The sequence below is a fragment of the Gastrolobium bilobum genome, unplaced genomic scaffold (assembly GCF_033153095.1).
Source record: "Gastrolobium bilobum isolate Gb01-03AN ecotype WA unplaced genomic scaffold, APGP_CSIRO_Gbil_v1 utg1982, whole genome shotgun sequence".
Lineage (NCBI taxonomy): Eukaryota > Viridiplantae > Streptophyta > Magnoliopsida > Fabales > Fabaceae > Gastrolobium > Gastrolobium bilobum.
The window spans coordinates 51,630-67,132 of record NW_026897008.1 but is presented as its reverse complement, the minus strand read 5'-3'; the positions used below and the strand labels follow the sequence as shown (position 1 = coordinate 67,132).

General features: G+C 34.3%; 1 protein-coding gene across 1 annotated transcript; it reads left to right on the top strand.

The window, feature by feature from the left end:
- Positions 1-5,898: 5,898 nt before the first annotated feature.
- Positions 5,899-11,522, top strand: LOC133303361 (mannose-6-phosphate isomerase 1-like). Its single transcript, XM_061503266.1, has 5 exons — positions 5,899-6,210; positions 6,743-6,910; positions 7,685-7,894; positions 10,379-10,645; positions 11,190-11,522. Exons 1-5 carry the CDS (start codon positions 5,899-5,901, stop codon positions 11,505-11,507), a joined length of 1,275 nt encoding a protein of 424 aa, XP_061359250.1. The 3' UTR covers positions 11,508-11,522.
- Positions 11,523-15,503: the final 3,981 nt, after the last annotated feature.

The following is a 15,503-nucleotide window of genomic DNA, read 5'->3' as shown; positions in this document are numbered from 1 at the left end:
AATTTTGAGTTGCAATTATAGAGTCGGGTCGACTCCATTTGAATGACCTAAAACAATGAGAGCCAAGGTCAAATAAACGAAAAGATAAATCCGATGGATGATCTAGAAGACTCATCCAAAATTTTGATGGGTAACTTAATATGTAGGAATTTTGGCCTTTGAAAGAAAGACAAGTTAGAGAACTCAAGTTAAGAGACTAATCAAGCTCCGGTCCAACTGCGCTATCAGCGCCAGATTGGCATTAGAAGCTCCAGGTTGGCATTAGAAGTGCCAACATGCAATTCACTTTTTGTTTTATCGTGCTAGTAGCGCCAAAGTGGCGCTACCAGTGCCAATTACATCAAAAAACCTCTGTCGCTTCGCACCACTAATGTGAGATTGACACTAAGAGCGCCAGCATTTCAAGTTTTTCCCCTACTAAAGCGAACACGGCGCTAAGAGCACCAGAGCATAAGTTAGTTTCAGTCTCCTAGCACTAGCAGCGCCAGAACTGCGCCACTAGCGCCTGAGACATGTGATCCTGTTTAAAGTTGAATTTTAATTATATTTGAAGGGGTTCTAAAGAACATTTAATGATGATCTTTGGAGGGATATGAAGAGAACAATTAGGAAACATGAAAAAGGGAGACAATTGGGAGCATAAATAACTTGGAGATTGCTAGGAATTTCAGAGTTTCAGAGAATTGGATAGACGAAGAGAATTGAAGATTAAGCAACCTTGAAGATCATCTTCTTACTTATCTTCATGACTTCATCTTTTTTTTTCTTTCTTTATTTTATTTAAGTCAGATATGTCTGGCTAAGTTTTCTTGTGTAGTTAGGGATATGGATCCGACGTGAATCCTTCTTTTGGGTTAATTCGTTCATTAATTAATTGTCTCTAATTGTTTGTGTTTACCTCAAATTCCTTTTTAAAATTCTTTTATGATTTGATCACTCATATAAGAATAAAGAGGGTTAGGGTTCACAATAGACATATTGGAATCTTAGTCTTAACAGGGATAAAATATCATTTCTTACATGATCTAGACATGGGATTTTACGAATTGCGAACTTCGTAATTCTTCGCGCTTAAAGTTTAAGTCTCTGAGACATTAGGATTCTAATTGGGTTAAAGAACTAAGAAATTAGGATTTAACCAATTAAATATTAGATGATGAATTATTTGAATCAATTGAGATAAAATATTAATGAATTGAATTAATTTACTTAAGGAAGATCGAAGGTGAAATAAAACCCTAGCTACAGTTTTGTTATTGATTTCAAATATACAGCTTTTAATTCTCTGAATCCTTGTCCTGCAGTTGTTCTTACCTGCAGTTGTTCTTACTTGCAATTGTCTTTTATTTCATTTCAATATTGAAAATCACTTCCTAAAACCTTCTAAATTGTCCAAATTAAGGGGAATAATGAGAATAATGATTTATATACTTAATCCTCGTGGGAACGATAACTCTATTCATTTCTTTATTACTTGTACGACCGGTATACTTGTCGTGTATGCAACAGTTGACGCAAAACGGATCTTCTTCTGCTACCACCGCTTCAATACCCACAAAAAAGCATATCCTACTTTTCCTCCTTAGTATGATCAATCCAAAACTTGGCCCCGATAGGAAACCTGGATATGAGGGTGGCCTCATCATCCTCGGCTTCATCACCACAGCCATGGCTTCGCATATGCAACGCTCCACCTCTCTCACTCATACATCTCCACTAATTTTTTGAAGCCTCTCAAATGTTTGAAGGAAGTTTGGGGGGAGGAAGACACTAAGCAAAGCTACCCAGAAAAATACTAGAACAGGAACTTGCGAAAAACCCAAAAATCCCAATCAAGTACCTGCACCTTAAAATACCAAAAGGTATCAACTTTTCCAAAAAAATGCACTAACATAAACAGAAGTGTCATCCAAAACACCAAGAACAACATGAAAATGCCAAAAATAAGGGGGGAAATGTTTGAAGGAATACCTGTATAAATCGAGGGTGAGAACAAGATGACACTGTGGAAATGATAAAGGTGGGATAAAGGTGTCTCCCAAGACAAAAACCACAAGGACAAATACTAGTGAAGGTTGTGTCCCAAATAATCAAAATCCAAAGAAAGGCTAGAAGATGAAGAAACCGAGAGAGAAAGAAATGCACAGGCATAGGAAAATGCAAATATGGGGAAAAGAAAAGGGAAAGAAAGGGTTAAGTCTTTTGGGTGCGAAAACTGAAGAGGTACTGGAAAAAAGTCATTTCTACAAGACAAAACAACTGACAATGACGTTTAACGGGAGCACATCATTGCACACAAAATGCAAAGGCGGAACACATTTCTCAATGAATGTCTCGCCAGTCAAAGATCACCACATATAAAAGCGTTACTGTCAAATGGAATAAAAAAGGCCAAAGGAGCTTGCCTAACCTGACTCCAACAACTGAATTTGGAACACAGATCAACACAAATATACAAAAATGCTAGAATAAGCATAAGGATAAAAGCAATGGAACTCGGCACGACGGGAACAAGAACTCGGACAAAGAGATCTGAAGAAAGATCAGCCAAACCGAATCATGACCCAAGCCAAAAAGGTTGAGGGAGGAATGCTGGAGCAACACCCCAGTACCCAATATAGGAAACTTGGCATGGAGAACCCAACACATAAGATTCAAAAGCCGAGTTAAAGCTCGAATCACAACAAAAAGATGTTCAAGATGAACATAGATGTGGTCGGGTCCTAGAAGAGCCGAGTCCGACAAGCTTGACCTCAGACACAATCAAAGGCCTTGGTCGAAAGTTCTGACCCGATCGACCAAGCAAGAAGAGTCCTAACCTGGAAAGGGAGCGCCAAGAGAAAGATGCATCCATCATTAGGAACACAACACATATTGCAGCTCGAACACCCATGCTACTAGGTTGGGGGTAACTATTGAAGGCCCAATAAGGGCAAACAGATACGAGAGAAATAAGGAAAGATTCATAAAAATTATCAATCTTACCATATCTTCAACGGATCATGCATTGGACCCCCAAAATACATAAAAGGTCCAAAATTCCACTACTCACAGGTAAACTCTATATATAAGAGGCAAAGCCTACAAGTATGCACACTTACTCTCTCTATCAACTGTCACTGTGTACACACCCCACGTCCTAGCAACGCCATTACTATAGTAAGTTGTGCCCTGCTTACCTTAAAAGATATCTCCCCCATAGATACATAAAAGAGCTCATATATCGTATATAAACTCACTAATCTCTGACTAGACATCTCAATCCACATGATCGAACAAGATATAAATTATCTATTATTATTTTCTCATCCTTTATCCTAATGTTTGTATTTAATCTATTCCAAGGGTTTTATTTGCGAGTGAATCACATGAGGGTGGAATATCTCAACCATTCATTCTTAGATCATAATTAAGATGATAACTTTCACTTTCTTATTTTATGAACTTATTGATCAAATATGTGATTGTTAATCTAAGAATGAATGAAATCTCCCACATGATATAATCACGTGAAATCGCCACACGAGAAGATTCATTCTCGTCTTTATTTAATATATTCCTAACTAAAGTATAACTTCATCACTAGCATTAATATTAGGGAAAACTTCTTTTCACCCATTGTGCTTAAATAATTTATAATTTTACCCATTATGATTTCAAATTTTTATTTTACACTCATTGTGGTTATAAAAATATATCGCCTAGACCTCTTATGGTCTTATATATACATAATTTTTTTTTTATTTTGTCTTAACTATTATGTACCAAAAAAATAAATTATTTATCTAAATTTTAATTAATAATAATATCAATTATATTCTTATAATTTCACACATACATTTTTTTATTTCCCCTCGTTTTTATTTTATATCCTCATCCAATGTGTTTAAGGCAAACAAATAAAAAAAAAAATTGACTTATTTTTATCATGAAACTAAATTCAAATCAAATATTATTTTATTTATCTATTTTTTACTCGATATCAATATAAAATTATCTAAACAAAGTAAATATCTTATTTTGATAATACATATTTAATTTATCTTAAATATTTTTTAATTTTTAAAATAAAAAATTAAGATAATATCATATTTAACTTGAAATATCTAATTTTTAATTTTTTAATTTCAAATAAATAACTTGAAATATTTTTTAATTTCATATTTATTTATAAATTTTATTATAATTTTGTTTGATAATATCATAATCATTTTTTTCTAAAAAGCGAAAAACTATTTTTAAAAATAATATTCAAACAGGCTAATATCTAATGTTATAAAAACTGGATCGACCCAGCCGAGTTGAACCGAAAACAGGTGAACTTGTCATGTAACCGATCCAGTTTTCACATTGGACCGGCCATGTTATACAATTGTGTGACCTGGCCGGTTTTCATAAAAATCGATGACCCGATCGATTCAATCGGTGACTCGACCAAGTTCGTAAAAAAAATGGTTTGTTCTCATCAATTAACGTCTTTATTTTTTTCACTCACACATATAAATAGATTGTCTTCTTTTGAAATATTTAAGTGATTTGTAGCTTATTAACTTATATAGATTATGTATCTACAACACAGTGTTTAAAAACTCGGCCCGGCCTTCGACCCGGCCGAGTTCAAGAGTCAAGGTCACAGGTTTAACCGGGGGATCACAGGGTCACTTCGCTGACCCAATTTTATACATTAAAAACCTATATGAAAAATTCAAAATATTCAAATTATTAATCGTCAAAGATTCAAAATATATTTAATATAATCAACCAATTACATCCACAAGCTAATCAAAGTATCAACTATCAAAGTATAAAACACATATTCCAATGGAGTTAATAAAAAATTATATCATCAAACTCAGGCCCTCCTTGTCCTTCTCAAGCACCTACAATAACATGTAGAAGGAGATCCTTTACCCAAGAGAGAATGACAGAGGTGGCTACACAACGAATCAACAGTGGGAGAGAAGAACCAGCATGACGGAGGAGAGAGAGAGAAAAGACCGAAGAGGATAGGAGGAACCACCAACACGACGAAGGAGATCACCAGATCAAGGAGATTGGGTCTGAGAGAAAAGATTGGAAGAGAATAAGAAGAACAATTCAGATTTCGGATCTAGTTCTAGATTTAGGCAGCAACGAGTTTTTGTTTTTTTGTTTTTACACATCAAACAATGTCTTTTTGTGTGTAATTTTTTTTAATTAATAACCCCGTTTGACCGGGAGTCACGAGTTTAACTAGGGGATTTCGGGAGTTCGAGGGGTCAACGTGCATGGAAGGTCTAACTGCTGACCCCAATCCTCAGAGAGGGAGTCAGTGACCCGTCGAGGTCGTCCCCGGAGCGAGAGACGAGGTTTTAAAATACTGCTACAACACTAATATTATCTTGGTTATGTAATATACAGAGAATTTTAATTTGATTTATAGTTAAAGATGTCGTCTACTGAACCTGAATTGTAATACATCAGATGACATATTTCCTAAAAATAATATAATTTTATCCTAAAAATATAATACATCGGATGACATATTTCCTAAAGAATATATTTTTTAATATTATAACTATTTATTTTTCGAAATACATAATTTTTAATATCATTTTGAACTAACGTGGTTCTAAGTGTTCAGTATGAAAAAATGTTCTCATTCGACTTTCTCTCTCCAACTTTGCCTTGTTTTTTCAAGAAAATTGAAACTTTCCACCCTCTCTCTTTCTTTTTCTACTGCGTTTTCCACATTCAAAACGCTTCAAAAACAAGCAAATAAACCAATGACCAGTACTACGACAAATCCATAACTCCATTCTCTCTCTCACATCTACAACAATTTCGCCACAACACACTCTCAACGTTGCCACTGCCATCCATATATATATATATGTGGAAGCAGCTGCAGGTCCTGCGATGAAGTCCAAACAACAACATTGGAAGAACAAGCTCCAGAGGCTTCATTGCTCAGTCAAGAACTATGACTGGGGTCAACCATGCAGTGATTCCCTTGTTGCCAAGCTTTTTTCCATGAATTCTGGGTCCCAGTTAGATCAGAATGAGCCTTATGCAGAGTTTTGGATGGGAACCCATGAATCAGGACCCTCTTTCCTTGTCTTTGATGGTTCAGAAAGAGTGACCCTTAAGTCGTGGCTTTTGGAGAATCCTAGCGTGCTTGGACAAAATGTTTTGGACAAGTGGGGTGGTGATCTTCCTTTCTTGTTCAAGGTATGATATGAATATGATCCTATGTTCTTTTTTGTTTTAGTGGGTAAATGTTAGAAATATAATATAAAATATAAAATTATTGGTTGACTTTATTTTAAGGGATATGAGATATCTTTTTTTTATCCTTATTTTACTTATTTCTCTTCAATATAATTAGGTCATAATCTCACTTGGTAGAGAAAAAATGAAAGTTAGTTGAGATTTTGATCTAATAGTATTTAGTTAGAGTAGTCATAAGAAAATATAGACATAATATTCTATTTCTTATAATCAAATGGTTTATAATTGAATTCATGCCACCCCATAGTTCTAATAATCATCAAATAAATATTGTAGAATTTCTTAACAGGTGTTTAGGTCCAACATATTCCTGTGTAAGGATGCATGTTAGAAATAATGTAAAATTATTTATCTACTTTCACCTAGCAATTTAATCTTTTGAGTTTAATTGATTTTTTAGAGTTGGTCTCTCAAACAAAGTTAAGGTTGAGTTTTGTGATTTTTTTGTTTTTTTGTTTTTTTTGTTTTTAAGGTTCTGTCAGTGGCCAAGGCCTCGTCTATACAGGCTCACCCTGATAAGGAATTGGCAAGAACTTTGCATAAGTTGCATCCTGATGTTTATAAAGATGGCAATCACAAACCAGAGATGGCTCTGGCTGTGACAGAGTCAGAGGCTCTATGTGGCTTTGTCACTCTTGAGGTATTATGTTGTGGAATCTTTTATGTTTCTTTACAGCATTCCTTACACGTACCCCTTTTTGTTTTGAGAAAAAAATGTTTGAAAAAAAATTGTGTTGGACTCTGTATCTTTTTTTCTTTTCTTTTATTACTTAAAATGGAAATAGTGTAATTAAGCATAATGAAAATAGTATACAAATAACATTCATATTTATTTTTCTGCGAGTGTATACGTGTGATATAAGAATAGCTTTTGTTTTTTATAAAGGGAATTTTTAATTTTTCTTTGACAGTGTTAAGGACAAGTCTTTATTTTTGTTTAGATAAATTTTTGTGTTGTCTTTCTAATTTACAGTCCTAGAAATTGATGTTATAAATTATAGCCCTGGAGTTTGGTGCTTAGGACAAGTCATTGACTGTTTAGTGTGTTCAAACCATTTTCTGTTAATTTTCATTTTGGTATTTATGAAGTTCGGATTTTAGGTGATTGGAAAATAACTGTCCACTTGTTAGGTATAACTCCATAATATATGATGTGACTGAAACATTTTGTTTTGACTTGACTTTTTCGTTGATGCATCCATCACCTATGTTCCCTTGTTCACAAGCTCCTTTATGATGCAACAAACAGTTAATTGAGAGCATAATGTGAAAAGATCAAATAATAATGTTTGAGTTAATAAATGAAACCTGCTAAGTGTTTTTTTTTTAACAGTTCAGAAAGTAAAGTTTGATGCCTTTTGTTAAAATGTTATTCACCTTGAGCAAGTTAGAAATCTTCTCTGGTTTTATTCAGGAGCTAAAGGCTGTGCTTACTATCCCTGAGATTGTGGAACTAGTTGGTGTTGAAAATGTTGAATCAATCCTACAAATCACTGATCAGGATGGTGAAGAGAAGATAAAACCTTTATTGAAGACTGTTTTCACTGATCTCATGTCAGCAAGTAAAGAGAGAGTAACTGGTGTAGTAGAAAGATTGAGAACTCGTCTGCATAAGGAAAGACATGTTAGTTTATAATTTAACAAGTAAAACTTTTAGCTTTTGTGCAAATTTTAATTTGTGCATTTTATTCCGTTTCTCCCGTGGAGTTATTTGAATATTATGTGTATCTTTTGTGAATGTGTAAAAAATGTTATATATATATATATATATATATATATATATAGGCATATATTCTTACAACGGTGTAAGTATAAGAAGTCTTACAGCAAATCTTAATCTTCTACAACGATTAAGATTAAAAGTGTAACTTATACCGATGTAACACTGACTCACATAATATTTATGTTCAAGGCAACAAAAACTACTTAGTGTCAGGCGGGTCCTGAGGGAAGCCCGTGGCGGGGGCCACCACCAATGAGCTAAGGCTACACCAACCGTAGCAAGTGGATCCGACACCATATCTCAACGCAAAACCTTAAGGCATTGGGTTCATGGGTCCCTTCCACTTATATACTCTTCACTTAGCTCATTACCAACCAATGTGGGACTCATCACACTTGAATATCCCAACAATCTCCCCCTCAAGTGTGAAACCCACCATTGGTATGCTCCCCCTCAACCGAGTACCCCAAGCGCAAAGTACTCGACTCGCCTCCTAGCCAATCACCAGGCTAGCTCGAGCCCAATCCGGTTCTGATACCACTGTCAGGCGAGTCGGAAGCCCGTGGCGGGGGCCACCACCAATGAGCTAAGGCTACACCAACCGTAGCAAGTGGATCCGACACCATGTCTCAACCCAAAACCTTAAGGAATTGAGTTCATGGGTCCCTTCCACTTATATACTCTTCATTTAGCTCATTACCAACCAATGTGGGACTCATCACACTTGAATATCTCAACACTTAGTTTGCAATCATTTTTTATCTACTTGTTTCTATTCCTCCATATTTTGTGTTACGAAGCCTTACTCAAGCATTATGCACAACATCTCATCATTCCCTAAAATGGTGGCTCCAAAACCAACATATGGCACGACACTTCGAATCACGGTATGGTCCTCGTTACTGGGATTCATCGTACTCATTGAGCTAGCAATAACTATATAAAGCACCTCACATGCACGGGCAAAGGGTTAAACACCTAGTACCCAAATCATACCCCCAATATCCTCCCCCAAGGAGAAAACACCATTAATACTATTATAAAATATATCCATATCTTAACAACCTACTCAAGAATCCCTTAAAGGATAATCACCCAATTATCCTAATAATATGAAACAATAAAGCTACCAAGGATAGAATCTTTATCCCAACAGAAAAGGAGTTGAATCCTACTACAAGATCTACACAGCCCAAGAGATAACTCTTATAAATACAAGGCTTAAGACCCCCAGTACACACATTCTGAACTCATTTACTACTTCTGCCCACACTGTGCACACATCCACGTCCAGGGGCGGAGACAGGGGAGGCTAGGGTGGGCGGCCACCCCCCTCCCCAAAAAAATTGAAAAAAAAATTAATGCAGTTGAGGGCTAATATGATATTGTTGTTACTATTAAATGTGCTTCTTCTAGAAGTTCTGGTTTGAGATTCAAGTTGAAATCTACCTCCACTTCACCCAAAGTGTGTGTGTTATGTTTTACCTTTTCTACATTTTCTTTTTTCTTTTCACATGCTATGTTTTGGTTAATGAAAGCTTTTGCCTTTTTGCCACCCTTTTTGCTCTCTTTTCTTTTGCATGGTTGTGTTTCTCTTTATGTAGTGGTTTCATATAAAGAAATGAGTTTGCTCTAACTTAAAAGATTCACTTTTTGTGGCAACTTGGTTGCTTTCTTTTAATTTTTTTTAAAAAAATTGTAGTTAAAAGCATTGTTTTAGTTAAGGCACTCTTTTTTTTTTCAATTATTGCTTTAAACTACCTTTTATGTGTGTTGGAACCGGCCAACAGTACATTTTTTCAGTCTATGAAATGTTGTTAAAAGTTAATATTTTGATAAAAAATTACCTAAATGAGTTTCATGAAAGTATGAGGTTAATAGGTAAAGAAAATACTGATATTATACAAGACAAAAAAATTAATTTTCGCCCCCCTCCTCCCCTCCAATCGGCTCTGCCACTGCCCACGTCTCGGCTATAAGCCTAATGTTTGTGCGCAGTGATTGAGATATTGACTATAAGCCAATCAGCGCATACTATACAGTATATCATTTACGGTTCTCTAGGACCGAACAAATACTTAAAGTGATCTTTTATAAAGGCATTCGTTCTTCTTACCAGGATCCTTAAACTAATACATAAAGCCACAGTCAACCACCTTGCTGGTTGCACATTTGGACAATACACTCAAGGAACATTTTAAATTGTATATTGGATATAGCATATTGTGGCAGCTTTAATATTAAACTGGGGTCATATTTCTAAGATTCGGATGCATTATTCTTAATAAGTTGCTAAGAAACAATAGTTTATGTTATATTTTTTTGTTAATGTACATGTGTTACCATGTGATTAATGAATACTATAATGTTCTCATTTTGCATTAGGTGAGGCAGTTGACAGATAAGGAGCAGCTGGTGCTGAGGTTGGAAAAGCAATACCCAGGTGATGTTGGTGTGATAGCATCCTTCTTTCTTAACCATGTAAAACTCACTCCAGGTGAAGCCTTGTTCCATGGGGCAAATGAACCACATGCATATATTTGTGGTGAGTGCATTGAATGCATGGCAACTTCAGACAATGTTGTGCGAGCTGGGCTTACTCCTAAACACAGAGATGTCCAGACTCTTTGTTCCATGCTCACATATAAACAGGTAAATGATAAATCAAGACTGTTACTGTAGTTTTTCAGTTCATTATTCATTTTCCTTACAGAAATTTGCTGTTTGCTATGGTTATATCTTATAGGATGTATGTCAAATTGTGTATAGTAATATAATGACTTGTTAAACCATGCATGTCATAATTTACCCCTAGTCACTTGCTGATGCATATGCAGAAATTATTAATAGCCTATACTCTTTAGTCACACTCTACCATGTCCTACTTGTTTCATGGAAATTAACCGACAATATTATCGGCCAATATTTTATAAAACAAAATTAATAATTAATGGTAAGTCACAAAAAAAAATAAAAAATTCTAACAGCATATGCAGAGATTGTGCAGTTTTTATATTTTGCATTAGATACAAATATATTTTCACCTATTCTATGTATGATAATACCCATCAAGGATTTTCTGTAATTGTACAATGATATTCTTTTGAAGGGAAAAATTCTGGTATAGTATAAGTGGTATGAATAAGCAGGACTTGGTATTTGATGTCAATTTTCTTATATCTGTTTACACTTGCAGGGTTCTCCAGAGATACTGAGAGGAGTTCCTCTAAATCCATATGTAAATAGATACCTTCCACCGTTTGAGGAATTTGAGATTGATTGCTGTATTCTTCCTCAAGGGGAAAAAGTGGTGTTCCCTGCAGTTCCAGGCCCTTCTATATTTTTGGTCACAGTTGGTGATGGAATGATGAATTCAGAATCTCTAAAAGAACATCAAGTCACTGAAGGGGATGTTCTTTTTGTAGCAGCCAACACTGAGATTTTTGTTATCAGTGCATCTGATTTGCATCTGTACAGGACCGGGGTTAATAGCAGATTCTTTCAAGCTTCCTAAGTTTCAATGTCATGTTCCAACGCATTTTTTTTGTGGTGGCTTGGGAGTGATTAATAACATGTATTTTGAAAGTGAATCTTGGAATTATGTGTCACATGTGACAGCAGTTTACATGCAGGAATAATGGGGAACAGTGATATGGTTTTAAGGCAAAGTAGAAAAATATGTAATAGAAAGTAAAAAAAGGTAAATCTTTCACACATACATTAACTTTTCTAAAGAGATCAAAGAAATACAAGGTTCCTAAAAATGCAAAATCCCATAATTTGAATATGAACCTTTTAATGGTTTTGAAATATACACTACAGAATCATCAATCATCTAATCCTCAACATAGAAAAGTCTAACATAAGTATGGAGTGATTTTTCTATTTTCGCATAGCACAACTAAAGGAATAAAAAAAATACCCCAACAAACAATACAGCCACTTAATTAACCAAAATACAGAGGTGAAAAATTTTATGGTTCGACATTGCATCAGAAATAAACAATTTCAAGAGACAGTATTAACACGTATTATATAGACACCTAGAAATTTTAGAGACTTTTAAAAATCATTGCATGTCTTTTCAGATAATCCTCTCCAACTCCCTCACATAACTAAGTGTCTGGTTGATGAGTTGGACAGAAGGTATATCTTTACATGGTGCAAATTCTTTTGCCTTTTCGAAAAAGACAACCGTTTTTTATCAACCACTCAGATGCTCCTACAATCAATGAAAAATAACTATAGAACAATGGTAATATAATAAAATTGTGCAATCCATATTGTAAACAAACTAGTAGTGAACTCATTACAAAGAAAAACAATATCCAAACCCCACACACACAATTACACACATGGACACAATACACACACCAGGCGTATATTGGCAGTTCAATATTACACAGTCAAGATTGGATTTAAGTAAAACCAATCTTGAGCGTCCACATAAGATTACACGGTCAATATTTGCTACTCTCACTTGATACGTTCAGTGTATATATATCACAACATTGCTCACCTCTTCAAGTATTGTGGGCTCTCGTGTAAGGGGACGTATTAGAGAATAATATAAACCATTAAAAAGTCGTCATGTACTAGCTTATTGAATTGATTCTTTATATATTCCAAGGGATCCTGGTCTAAGGAGAAAACAACATTTGTCTAGCATCCTTAATTGAAAGATAGTCATATGCCCTCTCATTGCATCCTGCTATTTCATCTTTGAATGTTTCAAGACAGATATTAACTAATTAGAAAATTTATATAAATACCTAAATGCAAAGTAATATACAGAGCCACTAATGGGTTGAGGCAAAGGGGAGAGTCGTGCTTCTGCCAAATTGCTATTGTAGGAAGCAGAAAGAATATAATTACAACAATATAAATAACTCACCAAATTTAATAATATTATACAAATCAGTTCGGAGGAGAAAAATCCAAAACATTCTAACTAAACCCAACTTATGAAGTAAACAAATCTTAGATGGAGTTCCAGTTTCTTTTAGTTTATCACTTGAGTTCAATCAATTGCTAGGCTATTAGGGAAAAATAACAATAATAATTGTCTGTCCTTGAGACAGAGATGTCTAGCCCAGTGAAGCTAGTACGTTAATATTGGATCTGATGCCCTCTCCAAGGTATCTATGAGGGAGATACCCTTGAGTCAAGGAGACCACTGTGCACAGAATACTATAACGGTGTTAGCCAATGGGGAGTGTGTGCACAGTGACAGCATAACAATAAGAGAGAGAATGTGTGTACCTTTAAGGTTTGCCCTGGATAGCTATGCTGACACATTAAGATTAGTAGGATTGATTAACATCAATCCATATCTCGGATTGCCCCTTGTTGGGCTTACCACTTAATGGGCTCATCATATGAGTCCATAACAATAATAAAATTCATTAATTACCTGACGATCTTAGCCAAAAGATCCATGAAATAAACATATGTATCATGCTAATATGTTAATAATACAATAGTTGAGATTCTCATATAACATATTGAATAATGATAGACGAAGGTAGGTGGAAAAAAGAGATAAATAGAATAATCTATCTCTTGAAAAAATGAGAGAAAAATATTTGATTTATAAAGAAGTAATGGATAATAAATTCAAAAAAAAATTAATTTAAAATAAAAATGGGAAATAAAAGATGATATGTGTCACTTTTTTAGATGAGAGTAGACTAGAGGAATAAACTACCATAAAAAAATATACTATAATTTAATACATGGATGGACTTTCTTTTCGGTATATGAAATGCTTAATAAGTTTTATATCTTTAAAGATTAGTTTTTTCTAAAGTTAATAAAGATAATTTACTACAATAAATTCAAAACGACGTTGTTTTGAGGCGAAAATCAAGGTATTTTTATAGTTAGAATTTATTTCAGGGTTATGATAGTTTTTTTTATTATAATTTTTTAAATTTTCAACCCAAAACGATGTCATTTTGGGAGCGAATATATATAACTTATCTACATTCACTTTAGAAACATTAAAGCCATCCTTAAATGCATATTTTAAGTGTCAAACTAAAATCTGTTGGAATTTGTATAGACAATCTATTGGTTATAAATAAGAAGTGGGTTAAGGAAGAAAAGAGAAAAGGAAAGTTGAAAGGGTGTGTGGATTTAAGAAGTCTCACATTGGACAACTAGTAGGAGGTAAGAGAGTTTATAAGCTTTCACCTCACACTCTTAAATTTCCCCTTGGGGCACTACACATTTTGTGGAGGGGAGAGGAACTAGTGGGCTTAGGTCCACCACACGCGCGCTGCTGTCTAGCCGGTTCGATTCGGTTCGGTAGTCTGAAATAAAAATAATTTTTTATTAAATAATTTTTTAATTTTTTGTCCAAAATTTTCCTGTACCTATCCGTTACTTCCCTCCAGTTTCTTCAAAACCCAAACGTTTCTTCCCGCCAATTTTTTGAATGTTTTGAACCGAACCGGTTCTTGCCTTTCGCGAACCGGTTATTGGGTAGTAAAATCCAAAGATTAAGATCGTTCTCTAAGAACGGTTTGTTTAGTTTTCTTTTTATTTCCTATTCCTAAATTCTTGAATTTTAAGTAATCAATCTTTCAAACTAAGAAAAGACTAAATGAATTGAAATTGTATTTAGATTTGTATTAACAGAAGTTGTAAATATATTTATTCAACTAAAAACAGCAATTATAACATCTTGGAATTCTCAATTTATGGACTTCTTTAAGCAGTTCGCATCTCTGAGTTTTTACACTATTAAGGCACTTTTATTATAGAATTGGAACTACTAAAGCATGTTTAGCTAGAATTTCGCAGTTCCAGCTTTGTTCTTCAAAAGGGTCTTTTCCCAAAGTCTTCTCATTCTTTGTACAAAAAATGTCAATTCCACCTCTGGTTATCTCTAACCTAAAGGGTTCAATTAGCAAGAAAGCATTTACTTGATTTCCCAATCATAGCTCATGCAAGAATGTTCAAGAATCTTTCCCAAGATTTCTTGAAACAAAGAGAGTTGCTAATCAAATTAGATGAAAAGATGCATAACAATATTCTATACAAAGAAGGGTTGTCCATTCATCTTGAATTCTAGAAAAGAGGAAATTAGCAAGCCATATTAATAAAGAACAAAACTAAAGATTATGAAATTACTTCTACAAGAATTACCAAAATAAGAAGAACAAGAGTAAAGGTAAAACCAATTATCCAGAATTAACAAAGGTTCTAAAAATTAGAACTAATTATAAAGTGCAGATCCAAGCTTGCATGGAGCTAGGTCCTTAATTCCTACCCACGAAGATTTGTTGTCAAGTCAAGAATTGAAAAAACATATGCACTCAGCTTTCAATAGATTGAAAGAAAGCTTTTTGAGAAATCTAACTTTTTTTTATAGCCAACTCTATCTTACGAAAAAACTAATAATATGTATTTAACTAAAAAAACTAAAATAGATCCAACATGCAGTGTTGTTCGTCCAATTAAGCTTTATCCAAGGTTCAGACTTGTTCTAGCTCACACTTCATCC